The sequence below is a fragment of the Wyeomyia smithii genome, chromosome 2, assembly GCF_029784165.1.
Source record: "Wyeomyia smithii strain HCP4-BCI-WySm-NY-G18 chromosome 2, ASM2978416v1, whole genome shotgun sequence".
In the NCBI taxonomy this organism is placed as follows: Eukaryota; Metazoa; Arthropoda; class Insecta; order Diptera; family Culicidae; genus Wyeomyia; species Wyeomyia smithii.
In genome coordinates, this window is record NC_073695.1 from 28,525,928 (window position 1) to 28,552,975 (window position 27,048).

The 27,048-nt window shown below is 39.9% G+C and overlaps 1 protein-coding gene across 11 annotated transcripts in view; it reads right to left on the reverse strand.

The window, feature by feature from the left end:
- Window positions 1-2,862: 2,862 nt before the first annotated feature.
- LOC129722765 (supervillin) overlaps window positions 2,863-27,048 on the reverse strand; it is a 433,084-nt gene continuing 408,898 nt past the window's right edge. For 7 of the 11 annotated variants that reach the window (XM_055676480.1, XM_055676481.1, XM_055676479.1 and 4 more), the window contains 4 exons: window positions 10,299-10,449; window positions 8,911-9,684; window positions 5,808-8,323; window positions 2,863-4,900 (listed from right to left, as the gene is read on the reverse strand). In XM_055676480.1, coding sequence (XP_055532455.1) covers window positions 4,661-4,900; window positions 5,808-8,323; window positions 8,911-9,684; window positions 10,299-10,449 — 3,681 coding nt within the window. In that variant the 3' untranslated portion in view covers window positions 2,863-4,660. Of the gene's footprint in view, window positions 4,901-5,807; window positions 8,324-8,910; window positions 9,685-10,298; window positions 10,450-22,872; window positions 24,861-27,048 lie in introns of those variants that run through there. The other 4 variants (XM_055676490.1, XM_055676487.1, XM_055676485.1 and 1 more) reach the window with 4 other exon arrangements.

Below are 27,048 nucleotides of genomic sequence, written 5' to 3' on the forward strand. Positions count from 1 at the left end.
AAATTATTCCGGGAAACAGCTTAAAATGATCAGGATAATGGACACAATTCAAAATTTGCCCCCAGACAATTTAAGATCGCAGCTTCTGGTTTCTAGAAAATAAACCAAAATGGCCAAATATCCCCCAGTATGAGTGTTTTCGTAATCATAATGATATCGAGAGGTGCTAAATTTACTGCAGCCGCAATTTTGACATTCAAGTTTCTAAAAAACAACCTAAAATGACCAAATAGGGTATCGAACGTCTTCGTTAGTGGTTTTCTTCGGCCCCCTTTTGCATAAGGGACCATACTTAAATGACGTAGCATTCATGGGGGGAGGGGGGATATCATCGTTTTGTGACAAGCTTGGTCAAGGGGGGGGGGGAGTGGTTGGATTAAAATCGACGTAGCATTTATTTAGAAAGACCGATTTTTTACAGGAAAAATGTGTACTAAAATACACTAAAACATTGCACAAAGTTTTGCATCGAGAGCTGTCGAAATCTTTTTATCTGTGGCATTCTGAAATCTTCTGAAAGCTCTGCTACATAAACAATTGCTTTGATTTCCTAACACACAATCTGTTTTGAATAAGTAAATCGTTGTTTCTTTGTGGCTTTTAGTAGTGAAAATTACAAAATACTTGTTTTTTTTTTTCAAAGCTGGTAAGTGCAAGGATTAGTTTTTTTGCGAATTCCGGAACATTTTCTGTGTTTTCTACAGACATAGATCACACGAAGTTGCATAAACATCTATCCTTCTCGTACCAAAACACAAACCCTTCGAAGCAGGAGACATAATCCAGAGCGAAGTTTATGAAAATCATATGAAATGCTGTCACGAGTGTATGAGTGATAAATAAATTGAACTAGACATGGTGATTTTATTTCAAGTATTTTTTGTTGTATATACGTTACCACGGGGGGTTAATCGAATGCTACGTTTTTTTTTCAGGGGGGGTTAATGTGACCAAATGCTACGAGGGGAGAGGGGGGGGGGGTTGAAAATCATGAAAAAAATGCTACGTCATTTAAGTATGTTCCCTAAGATTGCTGCAGAAAAACTGCCGAAGAAAACCACTGACGAAGACGTTCGATACCCTACTACCCAGAAGAAAAATCATTTTCCTGCCGTGCATGTCTTCAAATGCGCCACAAATCAAAATTGCCAACATTGGGCAAAACCAAAATGTCACTATGCAACGATTGCGAAACGCACCGTGTTATGCTGCTTACTTTCCCAATGTCATTGGGTTTTCAAATAAACTCCATTCCTTCAGTTCCATTTGTATTCATATTAGTCTGTATTTATTGGTTTTTATGTTTTAGGTTAAAAACTTGACTGATCTTTTCTAATTACAATAGGAACTATGCTCCCTAACCCCTTATTAATTCACCCTCAGTGGAATCAATTGTTAACCGATTTTCTCTCCGTTATTGGCGAGGACGGACCTAAATTGCGATTGAAATCGAACATAAGAAATGTTTCGACTTCGAGCGCCGACAGTGGTGGCGACAGTGATGAAAACATGGTTGGTTTTCAATTTTTTACCTCTTGTCACTGTGAATTTTTCCGTTGCGATTCTTGTTCCAAAACAACTTGACCCCGATGCAGGAATATCACCAAACGCTAGTGGTGCATTGGTCCTATCAAGAACGCCTGTTTTACCATATAATATTGGAGATTTGCGACACTTTACCGGATCGTTCTCGTAGGGCAATTGTTTTCGGGAATAGTCTTCACTTTAATGATGTGTTAGGCTAACCTTTCCCAAACTTTTAAAAAAAAACACCGTTGCACTGCTATTAATTCAGAATATGTTCCACAAATTTGCTAAATTTCCTAGTAAAATTCAAACCACGCTAAAAAGGTTACGATGGGTCTATTCGCCCATCGTAGCTTACTTTAATCTCGCGACTCAGAAAAAAATTTGCACTTACTCAAACTACCGTTCAAATCCCAGTAGTCCCATGTTCTACACAAATGATATGCAAGCTTTGAACGGTAGTAAAAGGTATCAGGTAAGTCGGCTAAAAAGCCATGCAAAAAAGCAAGTTCCTCTCACATGTAGAGGATTTGTGCCTAAAAATATGTTCATATTCGGAAGGGTCTTCCGCATATAAACTTATGAAAATGAAAACTTGCCAAAAGGACCAAAAAAATTAAAAATAATTTAGAAAAAAATTATGTATACCGAACTAATCCTTCATATCAACATTTTTTCTGGTTACGCTGATTCTGGAAAATAGTTTTCTAGTAACCGGTTTTCACTTCAACAGCTTTGGATGTGCTTTGCAGTACATATTTTAAATGTCATACATACAGACTTTCGATTTGGCTTGTACTGAATCGATGAAGACCTCGCGTTTCTAAACAGTGAGTCTTTCAACTTTCGGATTTGAATCCATACGTAGTTTTTTTTTTTCAACAATAATTATTATTGTAGAATAACCAGCTTTCCGATGTGCTATCGGATCGTGTCTGTCGGTTCATATTCATTTATCAGCTCTGGTAGAATCCAGTTTCCAGAATCCAGACTAAAATCTTATTTCGCTTCAAAAATTCTAACGACTTCCCCCTAGGCCAGAAACTTCGTATTTTGCTCCGTGATGTTGCAAATGCTTTATAGTCATTTTTGTGATTGCAACATTTTCGTTCCGAGTGATTCCTTGTTTTGCGTCTCCACTGTTTTTACATCCCGAACAAGCAATTGCGATCGAGCTACAAGTTCTTGGGCTGGAAACGTTCTTTTGAGCAATCAAATTATACAGAAACAGTTTAATGATAGGCGAATCAATGGACAGCTGATTTTGAAGTTGAATGGGGAACACGTTTCCTTCCAAAGGTTTTTCTTTCGGAAAAATTAGGAAAAACTGGCCGCTTGTTGGTAAAAAGTTGTGTTTTTCAGTGTGATATTTCTTATGTACTGTTGCATGCAGCAGTAGTTCGCACTTTAGTTTCATACAAATTATGTCCGTCAGCCATGGCGACTTCCTTCCTTCTTCTGTCGTCTGTTCCTCGATCAAATTCACTACAATTTTCGAAGAAACATATAAAAAATTGGTTGACATCTTCCAGTGTGTGTGTTTTTTGTTTGTTTGCTACCTATTGTTTTTAATGACGGTGGAAATTAGTTTAAGTTTTTTTAAATGTTCGGTTGATATTTTGGTAAATCAAACTGGGCCAACTGATTTCATCACACTTGTCTGTTCTTTTATGCGGTTGGGAAACTTTCATTGTCGTATTCTGACTTTTATATGTGTATATTGTTTTCTTTCAATGGTAGAAGTTGATTATGAGTACTATGTAATCATTTACACTAGTAGATGAGGCTGTATTAATGATTGTGTTTATTGCGTTTTTTTTTTGTTTTGTTCTAGAAAAAAGTGTGTATACTGTTCTGGCTGCGTAGTAAATGTGTGTTACTCTCGTAAATGTGTATATGCAATTTTTCAATTGATTTCAGCAGTACAATGCCAATCGTCTCTAATAATGGGATTTATTTTTGTTTTCGTGGGCTAATCGTAATGTTCGTTTTATTATGGAACACAGAGTTGATAATGCCTCTTGCTTTTTCTCTGTTAATATTTATTTCTTCGCTTCGGTTACAGCACACACATGTTTGCATAAAAAGTGTTTGTTTTTTTTTTTCATATAAAATGTCTTCTCCACAATGGTGTGTCACAATTCACAGTGTGTCACGAATTTCAGTTCGTTGCTGTTTTTTTTTTATTTCTTAAGTACGGGCTTCTTTTCGTAGTTAGAAGATGCTCAATCGCACTAAAAGCTAATATAGTTTACTAATAAAACATACTTCCTTACATCGCTATCACTGCAAGAGAGAAGGGGTTGGCTTTGTTTGCTTGCTTGCATCGAATAATTTATTGAAAAACAAAACAAAATCTACACAAATAGCTGGGGAAAAAGTGGCTGCTTCACACAATAACAAACAAAAACACCATAATAATCCAATATGTTAAGCGACTACAGAATATACACAGTACTAACATTACTACAATTACATTTTTACACTCTTGTTTGAAGTTTTTTGTTTATGGCGAGAAAACCTATGCATATATTTAGTTTGTATGCTGCTGTCGGAAATGAAATCGTCTGCGCTTTAAGGTTCAATTAGATAGGTTGAATTGGTTCCACACTCCAGGATTCGTTACTTATATTATGCCCAGCTAATGTAGGTCGCAGTCAGAACTTTTTTTTTCCAATTTAAAATAAAGCAGAGCAGCTAAATGAAATCTATTTTGGAACTAGAAGAAATCTCAGTTATAGAATTGTTTTTTTTTTAATGTATATTTTCGTGTGCATAATTTGATATCCCAAGAGGCGCTCCCAGCTTTTATCGATCCTTTTTAAAACACTAGCACAAACACCGACGTAGAAAATCGGCTGAGAGCGCCACTGTTTAAAAAAGCAAAAAGTTTCTAACAAAAATAAGCGACTACCAAAATAAAAAATTCTAAAGTCGATCGCATCGAAAATTTGATCGTGTCTGTCAGTCCTGCTCACCTGCCCGCGGAAAGCCAGGAAAGATTCAGACGAACGTATAAAACAAAGACCAAAAAAATAGAAAATAGTGATGGTTAAAATCTCTAAGCACAGCATCGGCCTGTGCACCTCCGCCTTGTGTTTCATGGTAAAGAATTAATTTGTGGGTGATATTTCTAGAACAACCCGCGCTCCTTTTTGAGCTTGGTCTGCTTCCAGGCGGGCAGCTGGTCAAACTCGGCCTTCGTCAGACCGAGCGCTTCCTGGTAGTCCTGCTCGTGAAGATACAGCTCCAGCTTGGTTGGGTCGACACCTTCGGGAAGAGGACGCTCCAGTAGCACCGATAGTGGGTACTCCTTGCGGGACAGAAGCGAAAGGCTGCTGGCGATCGGTTGCGGGGCGGATTTACGGCCATCCTGTTGACGAGATGAGAAAATGGAGATGGGACGTTTAAAATGGTGCAAATACACGCTGTGCTGTAAACCGGTAGAAGTGTACGAGTGGTTAGGGGAAAACCTCATTATGACCGAGTAATCAAACAACAGTGACTCACTTTGGAGGAGTACAAAGGATTTGCTATTAGAAAACAACAACAAATGTCACAGCTGCTGAAGCTTCAAACCAAGAAACGCGCGCGCACGGTAGGGAAAGCGATGGTCAGATTTGCGTGAAATGCGTTCAGAGGGAGCCGGGGGGCAGGTAATTTACAGTTAGTTATACATTCAAGTGCCATCCAACGGCACCAACAACGAGTGATACTGACCTTATTTGTTTACTCTGCTATTGTATGAGGGATTTCACGCAAACTCGTGTGTAGAGTTGGCGATAGTCTCCTAGATTTCAGTGGAGCTTTGTGAGTGTGAGTTTGGAAAAATCGGTTGCTGCTTGAAAACCAAAGTTTTTCCTAATTTTTTTTTCGAAAACTATAAACAATTTCCTAATTTTTTCTTTGACCAAAATGTTGTAGATTCTACTGTTTTTATAGAAAAATTCGCAATGAAGTAATCATCCTTTTCAAAAGGACGTCTAGTTTTTTATGAGATTTCAAGTAGATATACAAAAATGTTTTTTTTAATTATCGCTGTCTTCAAACTCACTAATGTCTGCGAGGATTCTGCCAACGGCTACTGGGTGAATTAGCGTGAAATCCCTCTATTAGGGTTCTCGTCCTCCATCGACACTCTCCAGACTTTTGTCTGTTTCAGCTCTTGAACATTATCAGAAGTTACATCATCTTACAGAGTGGTTTTCAATTTCACCCCAATATATATTTAAAACCAAGAGCCGAAACAAACCTATAACCTAGTTTTAACCCCACCCTACCTGCACATTAATCTCGGCGACGTCATCTCGCTGCTCCCAGTCCGGGAACATAGCGATAAACTCCAGCGGTTCCAAACCAGCCCAAACCACGTACCCGTTGATTCCGTCGGCCAGCGGCAGTTGCTTCTGTCCCGGAACACCACCATCCACACCGTTACGCAACGACGTTGTATTATCACAATTCTCATCATTCGGCTCATCACCGCTAGCTGGCCGCTTCTTAATGGTAACGTCAACTTCATCGACAGCTCCGTTTCCGTTCTCGTCCGGTAGCCCCGGTTCCGTTTTAGTACCACCATTTTCGTTGCCATTGTGAACTGCAATCTCGTCAAGAATCAGCTGCCTGGGAGCGTTGGAATGTTTTGCATTCCAATAAGCGACGGCGGTTTCCATTGCCACCTTCCGTTCGGTTTGCCAACGATTCTCACCAGAACGGTTACTGTCGAAACTACTGTGATTCTCGCTGCCACTATTGCTACCACTATCGCTTCCTGCACCATCCTCTGTCGGCCACCAGCCTTGCCACAGCCACAGTATGTGACCGTTGTCGATCATGAAGATCGTTGGCTGTCGAACGTTATACAATTCATCCTGCCGGAATGGGTAGGGCGATGGTAAATCCTGCGAGCGTAGATTGTACTGCAACTCGGTAGCTTCAAAGTTACCATTATTGATACTGGTCAAGTTAAAGATTCTAGGGGTGAAGCGGAAGTCCTGCTGGGAACCAAGCAGCGAGTGGTACTGGTGACGAGTTTGACTGCCTTCAATGGCTTCTAAAAATTCGTGCGTTTCTTGACCTTCCTCCAGTGTGGCGGAGCTGATCGTGGTAAGAGTTTCGTCGAATAATTCACTGAATCGACTCTGGATGATTGCATTGAGGACATTTTTTCCAACCTCCCTAGTGTGAGGAAGTGCTTTGCAGCCGTTCCACAAAATTACGCGTCCTTTTTCGCCATGTACAAGCACCATCGTCGTACGCGAACGGAGCTGCCGTGCGTTGCAGGTCACTTCGGTGCACACCGTCTCCTCCGGGTAGTTACCGGTAATAATGTACAACCGCCATGCGTTTCGAGGAGCCTTTTTGCTCTTGTGAATGAACATGATTTTAAACAGTCGAATGAAAGCGGATGATTCTTGACCTTGTGAGACTCTAACCTGAGCACCTTTTTCCTTATCCAACTCGACGGTCAACAGGGCAGCAGCTCCCTTTTCGTTGGCTGGAGCATCTAAGCCGTGCCAACAGAAATAAGCACAACGATCACGACCCACGACGGTGCTTCTATTGGATACCTTTCCACTGAGTTCCCTCACGGTAACACTCACCTGATACGTCCAGCGCACGGTGTAACTTTCGTCAGCGTAAAAATGTCCACAGGAGCTGCCTTGAATTTCCTTATACTCATACTCGTCGATCTCCCACTGGGTCACCGAAATCGTAAGTACATCGTAATGACGCATCGAGTCTGTGTCGTAATAAAAGTTACCTCTGCCCAGGTTTGTGTTCTCCAGTACCAAGTTCGGCTCCACATAGGGTTCCCCTTCAAACAACCGTTTACCATCAACCGGCTTAATTTCCAAGCTAGGAGTATCCCCCAGCTGGAACCCATCGTCCTTCAACTGAACCGTAATATCTGGCCAATCGATAAACTTCTGCCGGAACAGAACAGTTTCCATGTGTTGGGTAACTTTAGCAATCAGACACCATTCGGGACGTACCGTGCCCGCTTTCGACACTCGTCTAGCATCTCTCTGTCGGTCACCCGACAGCTCCGGGAAATTAATCGGATTCAGCTGGCACATGTCAAAGCTGTATTCTTGTGCAAACATTTCATGAGCCAGTTTGATGGCCGCTCTCTTCGCTTCCCCGGTTGCGTTTTTGCCATTCCAAATGTACAGCTCACTGCCAAAATCAAACACGAGAATTTTCTTCGGATCCAGCATTGCAATCCTGGGCACAGCACCCCAGTATTCTTCCAACGGCACCAGCATATCATCGTCAAACTCGTACACTTTATTCGTCTCCATCAGGCAGCTTTCGATTAGCTCATCCTCGTCGGCGTGGCCAGCATCGCAAACTTCCGCTCGCTCGTCTTCCTGTCCCCGACCCAACAGTTTCCAAAACTCCCGCAGCTGTCGTTCGTTGCAAAACTTTCCATCGTTCAGTATCGTCGCGGCCGCCGCTCCACATCCCAGATCCTTATCGCGCACGATCACGTCACAAATTTCCTTGGCTCGGGAACGCTCGATAACGTTCGCGTACTGGCCAAGAAAAGCGAACAGGCGATCCGGAGTAACGAGCACAAAACAGTCGCCTCGGTTGATAGACCGTGCCGTTGGTTCCACCAGTCGCGTCTGCACATGGCGGCGGCCCTTGACGTGCAGCAACATCAGCGTTCGGTACGGGACGAAGCTCTGGTTCAGCGGAAGGGTGCTAGATTTTAGTGCGACCGACTTGAAATCCTCCACGGAAGCTAACCCGGCGAGCGCTTCAATGGCCAAATTGCTAGTCTTGGCGACTAGGTGCGGTCATGGAAGAGAGAGAAAGAGTGAAAGGAACAGAAACAGAAAGAACCAACAGCGGGATGCACTCACGGTTCGGCAGGGTGTTTTTTTTTGTTTTTTTTTGGGAAAAGTTAGATAAGTGCTGTTAGATATGTCGGTTTATGTATACATGGTTGGAGGGTTTGCTTTGAAAGGAAAGGTCCCGGAGGGAGGGTGTGGCAAAATTGCACCGTCGGCTAGCAATCACTGTACTTAACTGTATAGTTTTTTAATAAAACATTATTAGGTTATTCTCTTTTATTTTTTCATACTAGCGTTTATTCGTGAACTAGAAATCGCAATTCGCATCTCTAGTACTAGTACACTCAAGCCCGGACGTTTACCGATGCATACGATTTTTTTTTTTGAAACTAGAAAGCGATTAATAACACCAACGTGCGCGCAAAAGTGCCTTCGTCGCCGTTTCCGAGACGGCTTAATAGGGAGGGCAAGAGGATGGAAACAAATATGCGAATAGCACATTAAGGGCGGCGGAGAGATAGAAACAGCTAGGAGGAGTGCTGAGCAGGAAAAGGCAAAAAGTGTTACAACACACACTTACTTGATTCTAGTTTGAGTCTCTTCAACTCTTTGTCGGCGATACCTGTTTTGATCTCGGTGTACTCGGTCTGCAGGTCGTCTCTGGCTGCTAGCTTCTTCAGTGGATTCTTTGACATCGCTCCGCGCCGCTTCGGACCCTGTATGACCTTTTTCTGCGTTAACCGCTGCTGGCTGTCGACCTTCAGCGTGTCGAAATCTCCGATGACAACCTCCGCCCCGGAACCGCTACTATGGCTGCTGTTGAAGGAGGCAAAGCTGCTTCTGCTGGTAATGGCGCTAGTAGCTGATACGGTTTTCTCGACTTTGGTGAAAAAGTTGCCAAAGCTTTCGTCGTCCAGCTTTGGGATTGAAACCTTTGAACCGCCGGCAGCATGGGACTTAAGATCCCCACCGGCTACCCCGGTAGCACAGGAAGGCACACCGGGCACACTAATGCTACGCTTCATTAAACTGTCCACTCCTACGCTTCCGGTTCTTTGTTGACTGAGGTGACTAGATAGTTGCTGGCCCACGGCGGCCAGTGCCGCTACGGGACCCGTAGCCGGTGGTGATGGTCCATTCGAGATGGCTGAGGGACTGTAGAGCATTGAGGAGGTGCTTACCGAAGACACCATCATCGATGGGCTCTTGGCTAGACCCAGCTGTGGCGGGTTGACACTGCGGAACACATTCATCGGTGGCGACTGCTTACTGTCGGATTTGATGAACGGCAACTTGGGTGCTTTGGCGGCGGCCATTCGGCCAGCCACCGTGAAGTTGGTGGCATCCGAGAGTTCTGAGAAGGAAAAGAAATGAACAGGAAAAAAACGGTTAGGAAGGTTCGGTTTGTAGGGTGTATGTTAACAAGACACAAACATTAATTTTAACTGTTGTGCAAATAACTGGAAAAATATAAACCTCTACTAAAACGTACCTACGCACTAGAAAGTACGGAGGTATAATGTGCGACCGCCCGGAGCATTGCATCGGATACATTTTAAAGTTTTGCTGATAGTTGAAAGCATGTTTTTTTGCAACTGCCTTGTTTGCTACCGTAATCATGCATGATTGTCTGTTTCTTTGTTTCTTTTTTTTTTTGTTGATAATTTCGAATCTAGCAATTTCATGCCACTGTGAACGCGGTCACCTGATAGAGAGGTCTACCTGTACCTGAAAGAGGTTGTGCGATGGCATCGCCGTTGTGACAAACAAACTTGAGCAAGGCTTTGCGATAAGTTGTGAATCATGCTTGTTGAACCGGTACGGTTTTTCGTTGACTCATTTTTTCTAATTTTTGCACACTTTTTCTCGTTCATAACAATCAACAGCGATCAAACTTAAAAAAACAACACATTTTGCTTGGACGGTGAATTGATAACGTGAATCATCTTATCTGGTTCATCAACTTACCGACACGATTCTTCCAGTTCTCCGAAGACGTTTTAATCTTTCCGAGCCGGTCGGAAATGTTACCGCCTTCCACGTCCGCGGGCCGACTGAACGGACGCGGCGTGCTGTTCTTAACCGGACTCTCGAGCGATTTTGCAACCAGGATGGCATTCTGTGAGAGTAAAAAAACGAAAAAAAAACTATCGTCATTCCGGTTTTCAAATGCAGTGCGAAATCAGTCAATATCATTTTCATTTTTGCAATAGAAAAAAAGTTTCATTTTTGCTGCAACAGCAGTAGATGCGCTCATTACGCGATTGACTTTAATGATGATAATAATGACGGTGTTGGTGTTTACTGTTGCTTTTCTTCACTCTTAATAGACACCGGTAATGATCAGTGTTTGAGGTACATCTTTCTACGTTGCATCAAAGTGCATCAGTAAAAATCGCAAAAAAAAAAGATCCAATGCTAACAATTATGATGCGATACGGTAGCGATTCTGCGAGGGGCAATCAAATTCGTTGCGCTTCATGCAGCGTCTTCACGAGAATTGCCTCCAGAAAATTAAATCAAATCAAGTCAAATCATGAAGTCAAGCTCATCCAATCCGGGGGCCATCGGACGGATGGATGGACGGAGAGGCATCGGACATGGCCTGACGCGAACCGAGCGCGGTGCTCTTCCAAGAAGGCCAATTGTGTGCGATCTTACCGAAGTGAAGTCAATGCGCGCAGGTCTCGGTAATTCGATGAGAATTCAAATCGCGGATCCTTCGTTTGGCTCTGTTGCGTTGTGTAAAGTTAGCAATCTTTCGTTTTAAAATTTTAATCAAAACGCTTATAAAAATACTTCTTGCACAACAACTAAATAAAATAACGACCAAAATCGAAAGATTATAATAGCTGTCTAAATTCCATAAATTGATAATGGTAATCTAACCCGCTACTGTTTCTTTTCTCTCACAAATGCTCGTAAATTGATAAGAGTGCATTTTTAGTCTATCACCAGGGCATTGCAAACAGTTATCGCCTACAAAAAAAAAAAGATATCAATGTCATGTGAACCCAGCATCTTCACAAGGAAATGAGTAAGGGTAAACGAAACCAATCGGAAGTCAAAAAAACGATAGAACAAACAGTCAATCGTGTTAATGCTGCTTGTTGACGTGGTGTTAATTAGTAAAAGTAATAATATGAGTAACACGATATCGAATGCTAAATGCATTTGATACAAACCCGGCAATTTTGTGCATTCCACTAAAATATTGAATTAATATCTAGAAAAAAAATTCAGATATCGATTCAACATTTCAGTCAAACACAACAAGTAGCATTTACGATCTTGTTTTGCCTAAGATAAAATATCTAGAAGTTTTTCTCGGTGATTTTCTTTTTTGTGTTTTAATGAATTATGTTGTAATTTGACATAGTTTTGGAATCTACATTGAACGTTAATAAAAAAAATAGAATGCCACTTTTACTCAATTTAAAGTTCAGTCTAAATATCAATAAAGTATTACCGCAAGTATCGCCAAAAATTTTTGTTTGTCTCCTTTTCCTACATATTTTAAAAACAAAAACATGAATTAGGTATAAAAATTTTTCAAGAGATATGTATGTATTTTCAGAAGATGGTCATTAATGCCAATTTCTTATTCGATTTCCAGAAATCACTAAAGACATAAGCGTCAGTCGAATCGGCACATTTAAAATTTCGGTGTCACCAAAAACCACGTTGGAAGTGCTTAGTTATGAGTTTGAGTACACCACTGTTGAAAAAATAAAATTTCATTTGAAACTTCATACATGCGAAAGTTCAAGCAATGTGTCCTCTGAAAACGCACAATGATTGCTCTGACTCTAACTGATATTCTCTACTTTAAACTAAACGAAAAATAACTTAATTTATATTATTTTCAATGCAAATAAGAAGAATAATATCCATCTCTAAGATTTATCCCTTGTCAATTAAATTTAAGTTCTTGCTCTTTGTCTCCTGTTCCTACACGCAAAAGTTGAATGGTGCGAAACCACTACAAAACTGTGCGTCTTAGCGCATTTGTTGATGTAGTTTGGAACTAGTACAATGATTGCGTGTTGGTCATAACGCAAATCATGCTCTAAACTCTGCTCCGCTCCGTTTTAACTGGTGTTAGTATTGTATCGTCATGTTGATTTGTACTGGTATTGATAATGAGCAGTTCCACAAAAATGTCCCAGTTTTAATTTTTTTCAAATTGTCATTTCTGATTTGGCTGAAACTTTGCATAGACGTTTCTTTAGGCAAAAGATGCCATTTTGTGCTAATTGTTTAGTTTTTTGGAACACGACTCATTTTTGAGAAGCTATTGAAAAATGCTATTTGTGAATATTTATAGGGCCAAAACGGTTTGTTTGATCGGTATGAAGTTTCCGGCAAAGTTGTAGATAACAATTTTGTGTTTTTAAAGAGAAAATACACTTTAAGAAAAAAATATTTCTTTTTGTGAAAAAAAGGAGAAACAAAAATTAAAATTAATTATCTAAAAATGCTCATTTTTTAAAAATCTATTTTTTTTTTCATAAAAACTACAAAAATATGGAAGAACCAAATTATCTTCTACAACTCTGTCAAATACACTATGCCAATCAAACAAACCGTTGCGACTGTAAAAATATTTTTATTCCCCATCCGCGCCTGAGGATTTGAGGGGGGGGGGGGCAAATGCCCCGGGCCTTCCGATTGAAGGGACCCCCCTAGTCCAAGGGCGACCTTTTTTTTGCTCGTCACCTTCCTGAACGTTACCTCTAGATGTTTTGAGAAAAGGGGGCCTCACAAACAAATTTGCCCCGGCCCCCCAGCGTCTATATCCGGATCTGCCCATACTGCCGGTACCCGCATAACTGTCCCATATTGATTTTTGTCACTTTTGAGTTATCATCGGGAATCGACTTAATTGTTATCAAAAAAAAAACTGAAATTGATTCTTTTGTATGGAAAAACATGGAAAAAATACCAAGTTGTGTTTATCCCATATTAAAAGTACCCGCATTACAGTCCCACTGCATAGTGGTACAAACTGCGAACATATAATTTTGCTCCAGATTAGTGTATATCTGATAATTTTAGGTATATAGAAGCATGTCATTCAATTAACTAGACTAATGTTGTTTTTCTGTAGTACAACCTACGTTTCCAGTGATACTACAGGTTGCTGGTTGAACTTATATATGATGGGACAAAATATGCGAGTACTTTTGAAATGTCCCATATTGTTTTCATTTTCAAGTTATATAACGTTAAACCAATTCCACCCATGGTTTTTTGTTTTCAAAGGTAAACTTGTGGTGCCATGAAACTGTTCTGGTCATTAGTTTTGGATGTAATTGCTTAAAATAGCTGGAAATCAGAAAATTCACAGATAATATTAAATCGCCGTTTTCTCAACATGTTGTTTTTCATTATGAGACAGTTATCCGGGTACCGGCAGCATAGAGTTCTCAAAAATGAATTGTGTTCCAAAAAATTAAACAAATAGCACAAAATGGCATCTTTTGCCTATAGAAACATCTATGCAAAGTTTCAGCCGAATCAAAAATAGTCGATAAAATTGGTTGCCCCATTTTTGTGAAATTGCTCTTATTTTTTTTTTTCTTCACATAAGAAATTGCTCTTATGTTTGACAGAAGGTTGCTCTCGTTGAAACAGTGCAACCAGCAATCAATACTGATAATTTGAGTACTGACTAGATTAATGAAGATATGAACTGATCGGTTCACTTTCATGAATCCGATCATTTAAAAATATCATTGAATCATTAACAATTAAAAGGACATTAAGTTTGTTCAAAACATTTTGCATTTATCTATGACTCTGGTGCTTATTACGGGAGTCACTCGAAAATGCTCAAAAATGTTAAAGTCCCAGAAAGTCGTTTTTTCAGATAACAAAAGATCTTGACGTGCTCTGCATTTCTAAAACATTCGGCATAAAAAAAATGTTTTTTTCGGTATCGAAAATTTCCTGAACCTAGTTTGCATTTTTTTCATTGGGCAAAAAAATGAAAAATTGACCGCTTTAGGGCACGGATCAGACACTGATTCGCTTCGTTACTGAAGAATAAATCCAATATTTACCATTAGATCACAAATCAATCAACTTTAAGACTTATGGCAGCTTTGGGAATCATTTCACCGTTCAAAATGGTCGTGAAATAATTCCACGCGAAACGTCGCTTTTTCCGTTCTCACTTCACTGATATGACACTCATAACGTTTTTCTCACTTACGTGAGTCCCGTAATAGGATTTTGTTCACTTCACTCTGATTTCACCGCGAAGTGACTCCCGTAATAAGCACCTCTGGTTTTATTTGGGGGAACATGGATCGCTGAAGGTTGTTTTGTCTGGAGAGTTTTATTAGGGATGAGCAAGTCGTTCATATGAACCGGCGCATGAAAATGAAGCACGATTTTTCGAGCGTCCCAAAATGATCGTTCGCCCGAAACTGAAGCTTCTCGGAACATCACGATTCTCGTGTATATGATATATTTTCTGATTTCAATCTATGTCAATGTATTCACAGTACAACTGTTGCGTTATGCATTTCACATATTTGTTGTGCGCTTTTAGTGCAAAATTTGTGCGAATCGGGAAGACACATTGATTGTACAAGACTGGAACTTTTGCGTGTAGTGACACATTTAGCGCTGATATCTTCACAATTTACTAACGAAAAAGTTGCTGAAACCGTTTGCAACCTGAAACAAACTTTCTTTCCTGGCCCCGATGGTATTCCTGCATTGCATTCTGAAGAAATGCGCTGCAGTTTTCAAGTCACCGCTAGCCGCTATTTTCAACCTCTTTCTTTCCCATCTCCGTGAAATCATTCCACCATTCAAAAGAGTCGTGAAATAATTACACGCGAAACGTCGCTTCTCCGTTTTCACTCAACCCATATGACATTCATAATGGTGCTGATTGCGGGAAGTATATTTCACTTTCACACTCACTTCGCTTCTCGAGACCTATTCCCGATTCTACCTCAAGTGCGGTGACAAAAATCACCTCCGTGGAGTGAGATTGGCAGTGAAGTGAAAATGAGAATCGGACAAGTGAAATGAGCGAGTTTCCCAGCTCAAAAGTCCCGGAAAGTCGATTGAGCTGAAATTTTGTAAGAGGACATTTTTCGACAAAAGGAAACTTTTGAGCCCCACCGCTGAATGAAATTCGAAGGTCAATTTTTCCCTTACGTTCCATTGGCCGCAGCTCAAAAATTTGTAAGTCCCAGAGAGCCGATTTCTTTAAAAAAAAAAAAAAAGATTCGCTTTGTTACTAGAAAAAAATCCCATACATATTACCGCTAGATCACAAATCAGTCGATTTTTTAACCTCCCCTATATTCGTGAAATCATTTTACTGTTCAAAATGGTCGTGAAATAATCCCACGCGAAACGTCGTTTTTTCCGTTTTCACTTCACTCATATTACACTCAGAATAACCCAGATTTCACGGCAGATGTCACTTTGTACACCCGTAATAGGACTTCATTCACTTCGCTCTGATTTCACCGTGAAGTGACTCCCGTAATAAGCACCAATAACCCAGATTTCACGGCAGATGTCACTTTGCGACGTTTTACTCACTTACGTGAGTCCCGTAATAGGACTTTATTCACTTCTGATTTCACCGTGAAGTGACTCCCGTAATAAGCACCAAAGTCACCGCTAGCCGCTATTTTCAACTTCTTCCTGCAATGGCATCAATTTCTTTGCAGCTGGAAATAATCTTTGACGTTCTCGGTTTTCAAAAAACGTGATAAACGAAATGTGTACCACTATCGTGGGAACTCATGTTTGTATCTAGCTTCCACTATCTTGCTGGAATTCAGTTGACTTTGGTTGCGTGGTATGGATCGTGGTCTTCTGATTGATGCTGTCTACACGGACCTAAAAGCTGCTTTGGAGGCTCGAAATTTCAACTGGATTGACAAAATGACGCTTAAACGTAACCGACAGATCGTGGTTAAGTTGGAAACGTCGCAATCCGCCTGGTTTAGCAACGATTCTGATGTGCCTCAGGGCTGTATTTTTGGGTCGCTTCCTTTCCCTTTGTACATTAATAATGTACTAAAGTTCCACAACCTGGCACACGATTATTGTATGCAGATGATACTGAAATAATTCAAATTATTAAGAACCATGATGATTGTTGTAGACTTCAATCGTTACTCGATTCGTTCAACAACTGATGCCTACGCAATTAATGATGTTGAGCATTTCCAAATGTGCCGTGATCAGCGCAAAAAAAACAGCCTTTGTTGTTTGACTACCGTACCGTACTTCTTTACATCGTAACGACGCTATCACTGATTTGGGTGTTTTGTTGGAGACTAGAATGTCATTTAGGCAGCATTATTCTGCGATTATCAACAACAACAACAACAATATCGCACGCTAGCCTGGGGGCTAATGCGGTCTCGATCAACTAGATTTTAGTTGAGAGAATTCGTTATCGATATTGTTTTTGGCACATTTTGCATGTTGTAGGATAAGTACAACGATACACCGTGCCCCAGTGCTGAGTCGAGAAAATTTCCAGCTCGAAAAGTTCCTCGACCTGATCGGGAATCGAACCCGACATCACAACCGTGTGGGAGAGCTAGCCGACCGACATCGCTAACCACAGAACCACGGGGACCACACAGAGCCAACCGTTAACTTGGTTTAATATTCAGGATTGGAAAGGAGTTTCATGATCCTGGCACTTTGCGCACACTTACTGCCAATCTAAATCCCTTTGAAGAACGTCGTAAAGGACATACTGGCCAGAACAGTTCACAAAATCCTCACTTTTTAAATTTCTGTTATCATCAAATAATTGGCAATTTTTGATGATTGGGGAGTACAGGAACAAAATTCATAATTGCATACTCTATAAACGCGTTTCGTGTGTTTTGTACTATTTTAATATAATTTTTCAAGCATATATTTACTTTATACGTATGATTATTTTTATTCGGATTTATTTATTGAATTGAGCTTTTTAGGTGATTTTTTCAAACCGCGTAAAAAAGACCCCAGTGCAGCGTTGCCAATCCTCCAGTTTTTTCTGGATATCTCCAGTTTTTTTGAAGATCGTCAGCGAAACAGCTGAAGGTTGAATATTTCCAGTTTTTTGAAAATTGTTCCAGTTTTATCCAGTTTTCTGTTCATCACCACATTTTTTGAACTCATTTCCATTACATGTATGGTCTTTTCAGTATTTTGTGCATTCATGTGCCTCGGTTGTAAGGTTTTATTTGAAATCTACTCAATTTCAAGTACGCCAGTGACTATAATCTCCATGTGTAAAAAATTTTCTTTCAGCCTTTTTGGTTACATGCAATAATACGGTGCAGCATTTTTGAACCGAAAATCAAAAAAATATGTAAAAGCTTCAAATTTATATATCCAGTTTTCTCCAGTTTTTTATTTTGATTTCTTCCAGCTTTTTATAAAAAAAGGTTGGCATCGCTGCCCCAGTGTATATGTCTTTTTTCCTTTTAAAAGATACTGGGTGTTATGCCGTCTTGATAATCGCTCTCCATTGTCTTTCAAGGCTTTTCCTAGTCCATATTTACTTACTTATTCATTGAGACTGGATGAATTTAATTCAATAAATAATAAGAATAATAATAAAAAGCACCAGCAGTAAGGGCCGTTCAATAATTACGTAAGCAAATATTGGCAGTAAAATCTTACTAGGGGGGGGGGGGGAGGCTGTGGTTACCAAAAAATCTTACGATTTATTAAAAAAGAGGAAGAGTGAAAAAGTGGAAAAATATGCTTACGTAATTATTAAACGGCCCCTAAGTGCTGGTCGATTTTGACATATCTGATCTGTGTCTGATTTTGTGCATCGAGAGTTAAAAAAAGTTTTCCGAAATGCTCTAAGTGAAACAAGATCTTTCCTTTACAGACGGTTCGCGTAAGGAGGACCAAAAACCTTTGAAGTAATATTCTCTGAAGGATTTATTTCAAAACCATGTTTTTCAAGTGTCCTACTATTAGGATTTTGTTTGGGAAAATGGACTTTTTGAACTTTCGAGCGTTTGAAACGAACAATCCAATAAAATATTATTCTGAGGGCAACCGATTGAATGTAATAATACCTTGAAAGCAGTTACACTGGAGTCTTTTTTTACGCGGTTGGTTGTACCACGTTGAAAAAATCCGCGTATAAAAAAACGCGTAATTTGAAAAAATCGCGTAAAAAAACTCTATTCAATAAAAAGATCCGATTAAAAATAATAGCACGTGAGTAAATATAAACTTGAAAAATGATATAAAAATGGTAACAAAACACACAAAATGAGTTTTAGTGCTTCCAAAATGAAAATTCATTTTTATAATGATTTTGCCATATTTTTAAGGTCTAATTCCTTAATCGAAAGTTAATCGCAACAACCCTGACTCGTATCGTTACACAATTATTGATGTATTTCTGTTCCTTTTTCCGAATCAACTGAAATTGCCTATTATTTGACAAGAACAACAAATATATTAAAATATGCATTATGTAGACTGATAAAACAGAAAATCTTATTGTCATGAACCATACGATTAATTTTTTACTTTATTAGATTTACTTATACTAAACTATTTCGATACCGCGTAAAAATAATCTTCCAAATCGCATAAAAATAATAGCGTTATTTCAAAAAACCGCTTAAAATAATCCGCGTCATTGTAAAACAATCGGGTAAAAAAGCCCCGCCTAAAAGAAGAAGAAGTGTGTATATATAAAAAAACGATAAAACTTCAGCTACATCACTAGGGTTTGCAATACCGGGAAATACCTTTTCCCGGGATTTCCGAATCTAAGAATCTCATCATCAGCAAAATTAGCGAACTTAGGTTAAGTTAAGTTTGTGGTCCCCGTGGCTCTGTGGTTAGCGATGTCGCTCGGATAGCTCTCCAACACGGTTGTGATATAGGTCGAGGATCTTTTCGAGCTGAAAATTTTCTCGACTCAGCACTGGGGCACGGTGTATCGTTGAACTTATCCTACAACATGCTAAAATATGCCAAAAACAATCTCGATAACGAGTTTTCTCAACTAATTAAGTTGATTCTGAACAATTTTTAGCAAATAATGATATTTTACGTAGTGATTTTTGGCGATAGGGTCGTGAAATTTACAATTTCACAGGCCACATACCGTTTGCGATCGAGAAGGTCTTTTCCAGTAGCGTGGTACTGACTGGAAGGCACAGAATTTACTTAGTAAAATTGACAAATTCTTGGCAACCTAGAAACCTATTTTCCAATTCAACAAATTTCATTTCGAAAATTTCTAAAGGATTATCCAGAAACGGTACAAAATGGTAAAAAACAGAACAGGTAGAAATGGACCAAAAACGGTACTGTCCCGTTTAAAACGGTACGTCTGGTTAGCCTAACTATACCAAATCTGTTTGTCCCACCGATGATTTTCTATACATATTTGTCCAACTAGATTTTTTTCTATTCATGATACTAAACACTAATTCCCATATTCACTATTCGGGGAGTACTATAGAGCACTGAAGACTTCTCCTTACAACGTATGGCTCCATTTCAGATTTTAAAAATTCGGTACCGAAAATCACTTTTCTTGATCTTGGAGGAACATTTTAAGCGTTTGGGATCATCATCGTCCGAATCCGTACAGTAGCACAAACGCGACAAAAAGTCAATGGCGATAATGACCAAAACAAAACAAAGTGACAGCTACCTCTGGTATTACGCACACCATTGCAACTGCTCGGAAAGTGTTTTTTTTCAGCTGCAAATTGTAGTCCGGGACGGTATAATCCTGCCGTAAAAACGAATTCGACATACAGGTCGGACTCGATTATCCGGAAATGATTATCCGGAATTTAAGACTTGATTATCCGGAATTTTTTTTTTCAGTGTCCGTTTTCAATTTTTTTTCCGAAATTTTGCCTTTACCATCCCTTCTGGCATATTTATTACCATTTGAGTCACTTCCGGCATGTTTGGGACATGTTCGAATTAAGTGAAAATAATCAATGTCCAATTTATTTTTTTTGCTTCTCAAGATTTTTCTCTTTTTGCCTCAGAAATAACTTCTGGTTACGCCACTGCATCATACAAGTAAAGTAAAAAAAGAAATATTTATTTTATGTTCGTTAATCGCAAAATTTCAGTATTTTTTGTGTGATTCGATTATCCGGAATGAAAAATTTTTGATGTTCCGGATAATCGAGTCCGACCTGTATGTCTATGCGACATTTCCCCCCTCGCAAAAGGGAAGGGATCATGTAAAGACAAGTTGTTATTGTATCTTGAGTATCTCTTACACTCTGGATATTGCATTGAACAGATTTCAAGTAAGTTAATGCAACGTCAAGATAAACCTTTTTTAATATTGTAGGAAAATTGGGGCAAAATTGGCATGTTGCTGACGTTTCACGTGTATCAGACACCTACCAATCGATTCCTGAGACATTTTACTCAATATAAGACATAATTTGACTACCTCTTCTGGATATTAGAGCATTACCATTAATGCTCATACATACTCGATATTATTTCGTGTTGTGAAATATACTATATCCATGCCGAAGCCGTTTCCGTAGAATCACCGTTTTGAGCTCAGTTTTGTCCGATTTAAGATCTGTTTTTTAAGATAGATAAGAAAATGCTAATATGTGGACAAACTCTTAGAATTTTTAGATTTGGCTTTAAAACAAAATGGCGTCGAAAAACATCGAAAATTTCCGATATCTCAAAAATTCAAAATAGCGCTACTGTTGGCCCTTAAAGTGAAATGTGTTTAAACTCGGGGGAATTTGTTTTTGCGTCAAAATACATGAAAAAATCATACATAAAAGCCAAGGCAAAAAAATGGTTGCACTGTGATATTCAATTAGCTGAACTTTCATCTCGATTATCGCCAATTGCGTATGAAGGCAACAATCTTGATCATTTCCCGTTGATTATTTTCCCGGAAAATGTACAGCCTTGTATCTCGAGTACAAAATATGTATTGGGAAGCATAGAATGCACATGGTGGGACTGATATGCGTAGAAATAATCAACTGGATGGCAAATTTCTCGGCATTATTATCCCAGTGGGTATTCTTATGAAAATGAGTGTTTATTAAAAAACAATCTAGATTTATTGAAAACAGTCTATTGCAAGGTAAAATTGGTTGAAACCCATAATTGCATTTGTCACATTAACGCGATCCGTAAAAGTATCGTAAAACTTTAAATTCGTTTCTCTTGTTTGCTTAATTTGAATATGAGACAAATATGCGTAGAACGGCATTAAACAGGTCATAAAAAAATCTGACATTAAGTAGTACAATCGTGAAAATATTAGTTGTCTAACTAAATTGAAATCGCAAAGCAGTCCTGTTTGCATCGATGTTTTTGATGCCGTGGATGGATTTTCTCGGCTTTTCAATTATTTAAAACCGAATACAGTACAACCGAATAGTCTAGTTGCATTGTTCGACGTTTCGGCCGTTTTTGGAGCCTTCTTCAAGGAAAGGTCACCAAACATTGCCGAAAAGCAAGACAATTGGGCTAGATTATCGTTTATTCCTTTTACAAAAGCAAGGATAACCTATCCGCATAACTATTAACAATCTACACGATAACGGATTGATACAGATGGATTTATTTATTCCATTTTCATAGTGTTTTTGAAAAATTTACTGTAGTATATTAATTTGGCTTGAAATCTTTATGTTGTATGAGTCTAATTAGTAATAATCGTTCGAGCAGGTATTTGGCAACCTTTTAAATATGAAGAAAAAATAAACAGCGGAGGATAGAATGAAATACATCAAAAGGCCGGCAGATATATAGCAAGTCGGACATCAGTGAAACCGCAAAAATGGCGCAAAAATATTTCGCTCACGACGATCACCCTTCGTAAGCTAGTGGCGTCTCAGGTTTCTTTGTTACTCTCGTATTCACAAAACAAGCAAAAATTCAACCAAAAGTGACTCGGTGCAGACGCAATAATCCAAATTATTAGTGCTTTTGCCAACAGTGAATATAATATTCATTATTATGAAAATAAGAAAAAAACAGTTAGAAGTGTCAAATAAAAAATTACAATTCCGTGCCAAATTGCAATGTTCGCGAAGGATCACAAAATTGTAAACTGTATAAATTGCGTGAGCTATCCTTTTTTGAGTTAGAGTTTTTTTGCCGCGGTGTTAGGTCAAAAGTATTCATATATCTGTCTTTAATTTTTTTCCATTTTTTGGAGTAAATATTAAGAATTCAGGATATTGTATTTTGGCCTTTGGACTGGGCACTATCATAGTCACACAAGACAATAATCTTTAATAAAGTCTCATATCTTTAGGAGGAAGTGTTCACAAGCCCGCGTAAGTTTCGGTTTAGACACGATAAGAGAATATCATTTTGCTATATAGAAATATACATGAAAAATGCAGTTGAGATATGGCACGGCTTGTTATATCCAAAAAACAATTATTCTACTCATGAAAATATAATAACACGGATTCTTCAGTGTCACCATAGTAACTCACCTGGTACGATACCAATAATTAAACCAAACCTAATTATGAGAAATACGATCAATTACCTGCCATCGCAGCAGTTATGAGTTTCGCAGAATTGACTAGTTAGTAGGCACAGGCAGGAGCAACGGGTTGAGGGGGCGGCGAAGGGTATCCGTTTTACCAACGGTGGTGCTAGAGCTACACATAATGGTGCTGATAAATCAGAAATTATCAGCGTCGAGGTGGTGGTTTCTTCTTCTGTTTTGCTTCCAGCAGCAATAATATTTTTGTACACAGAACAAACACGTTCGGGTTTAAGCTAAACACAGTGCTAGATACGAAGATAAATCACAGCCACGTCGTAGTTACTGCACTCTTTCCAGTTATCAAAAGTGTATTTTCCGGAAATTGAACGATTAGATTATAATACACAGCACTGATATCGGTGGCCAACACCGAGATTGAATAGACTTAACAAGGTGAATACGAATAACAGATTAAGGAAAAAAATTGTTTTTTTTTTTTGGTTGCTTCGCTTGGCGAATCAATCAAAATAATTAAACATCACATTCGGTCGGGATAGTCCTGTAAGAAGACATCATCGTCATCCACCAGGTCCGAGATCGAATACTGCGAGTAGCAGCGAGACAGATTTTCATCGATTAGTATTTGATCGATGTTTTCCACGGGCTTACGCACCACACTGCCCCGCCGTAACGTAACACCCGGAAACTGACTGTCTGATTCATCATCTCGCAGCAGCTCTGACAGGGATAAGGTAGAGAGGGTTTTTATTCCGTACGCTACTCGATTGTAGTTTGGATTGGGTTGGACCTCCTTTGGGCGGGAATTGTCCTCGTCCAGGAATTCCGAAATGGAATATTGCGAGAGGCGTTTCGAGAAACGCTCTGCATCGAGAATGTCTTCGATACTGGAGGCAAAATCCGAGTAATCTCGGTTGCTGCACTCGGACAAACTTTGCTGAGATCGAATTTTTCGGCGAAGTCGAACCACCGGAGGTTCGGAGTTGGTTTTCGGAACGAGGAATGACTTGCTGCGCAAGTTTTCCATGCTTATCGTTGCAAGCGGTGAAGGACGCTTGTTGTGGTTGATCATATCGACGACTTTGTTGATATGCCATTTGCTGGTTTCGTGCGATTCGAAAAGGTTCTTCATACGGGCGACTACATTCCGACGATGAACGTCTCTCAGTATGGCAGAGTCCTCAAGCTCCGCTTGATTCCCCGCTCTGTGGTCGTCGATGCTGGGTTTGTGACTATCGTTGGACTGAATTTGATAAATGATTTCATTCACTATGTTACTCTTATCTTTCCTATCTAATCTTCGCGAGTATTCGAACGAGGACGGGTTGCCTTTTTCTTTGTACTTGCTGGTAGATTTTTGCTGTTCGGGTGTTGGCTGAAACCCAGCTGCGGTGAATTCCAAAGGTCGCGACCCTTTATTAAGCGTCTTCAACAGATCCGCCTTGATATCCTCGATCAGCCGCTCTCGCTCGCGTTCCAGCGTCTCTTGGAGATGTTGAATAAACAGTCTTGCATTGTCCTTAACGTTTTTATATAACCGCCACAAGCTGTGCAGTGCGATCATCAATACTAGTGGCATTAAACACCAGTGCTGAAACGTATCCAGCATTTTGGCCAACTCTGTCATGTCGAATGTATCACACACTGTTATAAATCACGATAGAAGTACGATAAAAAACGGTTGCTATCAAACTGCAGTCGATTACTCATGCCTAGTTTAGATGCATGGATAAAGGCTTCTTCTAGCCAAACAACACACACGAAGGAGGACTACGCGTCACTTCCTTGTTTCGCGAGTAACCGATGGTCTTGGGCATCAACACCGCACCGAGAACAGGATTCAACTGAACCAGTTCTCGCCCAACCAGCGAAGGCTTCTTCTACTCCAGTGACAACGACACAACACACCCGCGGGAAACGGTCGGCGGGATCCGTCCGAGGGAGGATCTCTTTCTGTACTGCGAGAGACCTGCGATGCTCCAGGCGACTGACTGTTGAGATCCACACCGACTGCTGCGAACCAACCACCGGAGCCGTCCTCGAATGTGTACGAAACACAACTGAGAGACGGCGGTCTGAAGCGTCAATCCAAAGAGAGAGCGAAGGAAAAACCCACTCGATCCACCTAACGGTGATATGTGGGAAAATTTTTGTGTATGCAAATTTTGTTTTCATCCCGAAATTAATAACCGGTACATGATCGAACCTGACTTGAATAATTGATAATTTAGGTTAAGAATCTCGTCTTCAAGACAAGACATGTAAAAATATTTGCCTTTTCTGATTCATTATCCGTCATTGTCCGCGCTGATTGCAGCAGTCATCATCGTCATCGACAGTTGAGCGTTCAGTCAAGTGTACAGACAGACAGTAGGTAATATTCCATATTCCACATCCACCAACAACACATCAACAAACAGCTAACCGACACTTATACGCTCTACTGACCAAACGCTGGACGCTAGCCACCACAATACGAGCAGGTCTTTATCACCGATCGCGGAGTTTGATAGAAGCACTACGAGAGCGAGAGAGGGAAGAGAAAGAGCTTAAAGATGGACAACAAACGAATCGTTTATCGACATCAGGGCGGCACGCCCGGCTTGGGAAAAGCTTAAGACGGCCGTCGAAGATAAGACCATAGTGAAGCGCGGGCATCCGCAAAACAAAGCTGCCAGATCATTTACCAGGAATTTCAGATTTTTTTAAATTTATGGATTGCTACGGATTCGGTTAAATTAATAGTAGATGATGAACATTTTTCATCAGGTCCGTGGCTCTGTGAAAAAATGAGAATCAGTTGATCTGGCACCCCCGATCGGGAGTATTCATAATCGTCACTATTATCGTTACCGAAATGCGCGCATCAATAATTATTATGAGATGTGCGCTGCTCGAAATCGATTAGCTCATGGCGTGCCTTCCGACTGGGTTGGACCAAAAGTTGTCGGTATCGATAAAAAACGAATTGAACTTTACTGAAATAATTACTGGTTTTCGAACTACATTACGTGTTTTTTTAAATACTCATTTAATAGTCCAATGGCAGAAAGAAATTATGAACGCAGAGTAGCTTAGTTTACCCTCGGCAATTGGATCATCATCAAAGAGAATTCCAAACCCTGGTCACATTCTGCTCCCACCCTTAGGGTGGGATATTAATAATTTACTATCACGGAAAGAACCGGTTGTTCTTTAATCTCCGATCGAATACTTGTCATTGCTGCAGGCAGCATCAGATTTGTGCATGAGTATTCCAATCGGACAGTATAAATTATTTCTCTTTCACATGTGAGTGCCGATAGGATAACCAGCCAGCTAGATGGGAGTCGCCTTCTTCCACCAGTTGCGCTTTAAACAAGTTTCTGGAAGATGGCTTGAAGCGGTGAACCTAACGTTCAAGTGTATGATTTCAGCGAAACAAGAAAATGATTGAAGAAGTGATGAACTCCTCTTTGCCAGACAATGTTTTTGTTTGTTTGCAATCGGTGGTGTATAGCATATTCAGTCTGCTTACGCGCTTCATGCTCTACTGCTTGTGTGCATACTCACTGGAACTTGGGATCCATGAATGGAAAGAGCTGAGAGCAATCGAATGAAATTAAGTCAAGAGTAGTATGCACTATTTCCTATTATTCATTATTCAACGGGAAGGGCCTTAATCCAGTTTATTAGATTATATATGTTTAACATGTTTAAAATTTACTTAAACGCATTTGGTTCAATACTAACGACCAAAAAAATTGGTCAACAGTTTCAACCGTGATTTCAAATTTAACATTGATACAATCTATACTCATTAATTGCCCGCCAACGAAAGAAGAAAACTGCCAACTGCCGAAGAAACCGGCGTCAATCTGCCAAGACGCAGGTATTCTTTGCCAGAAGAACCAACGAGATAAGTTGCAACTCATGCAAATGATGCCTTTTTTGCACATGACTTTGGAATAACATCCAAAAGCGAACACCAACTTGCAAATGTAGAGCCGCGAATTTCGACAGCACAAGAGGAAGGATGGCACGACCGTGCCGGCAGGCAGGTATATGATAACACCGAGAAAACCCAGTTCATGTTTGTTCATATGCACACACTAGCTTCAGCTAGCATCGTTGTGGTTTGTTTGTGTTGTTCCGGCGTTCGATCGAAGCGAACCGTAGCAGGGCGACGGTTTGCAAGCTTGAACTATTTTCTGGAGAAATTTTTGTGAATTGGAT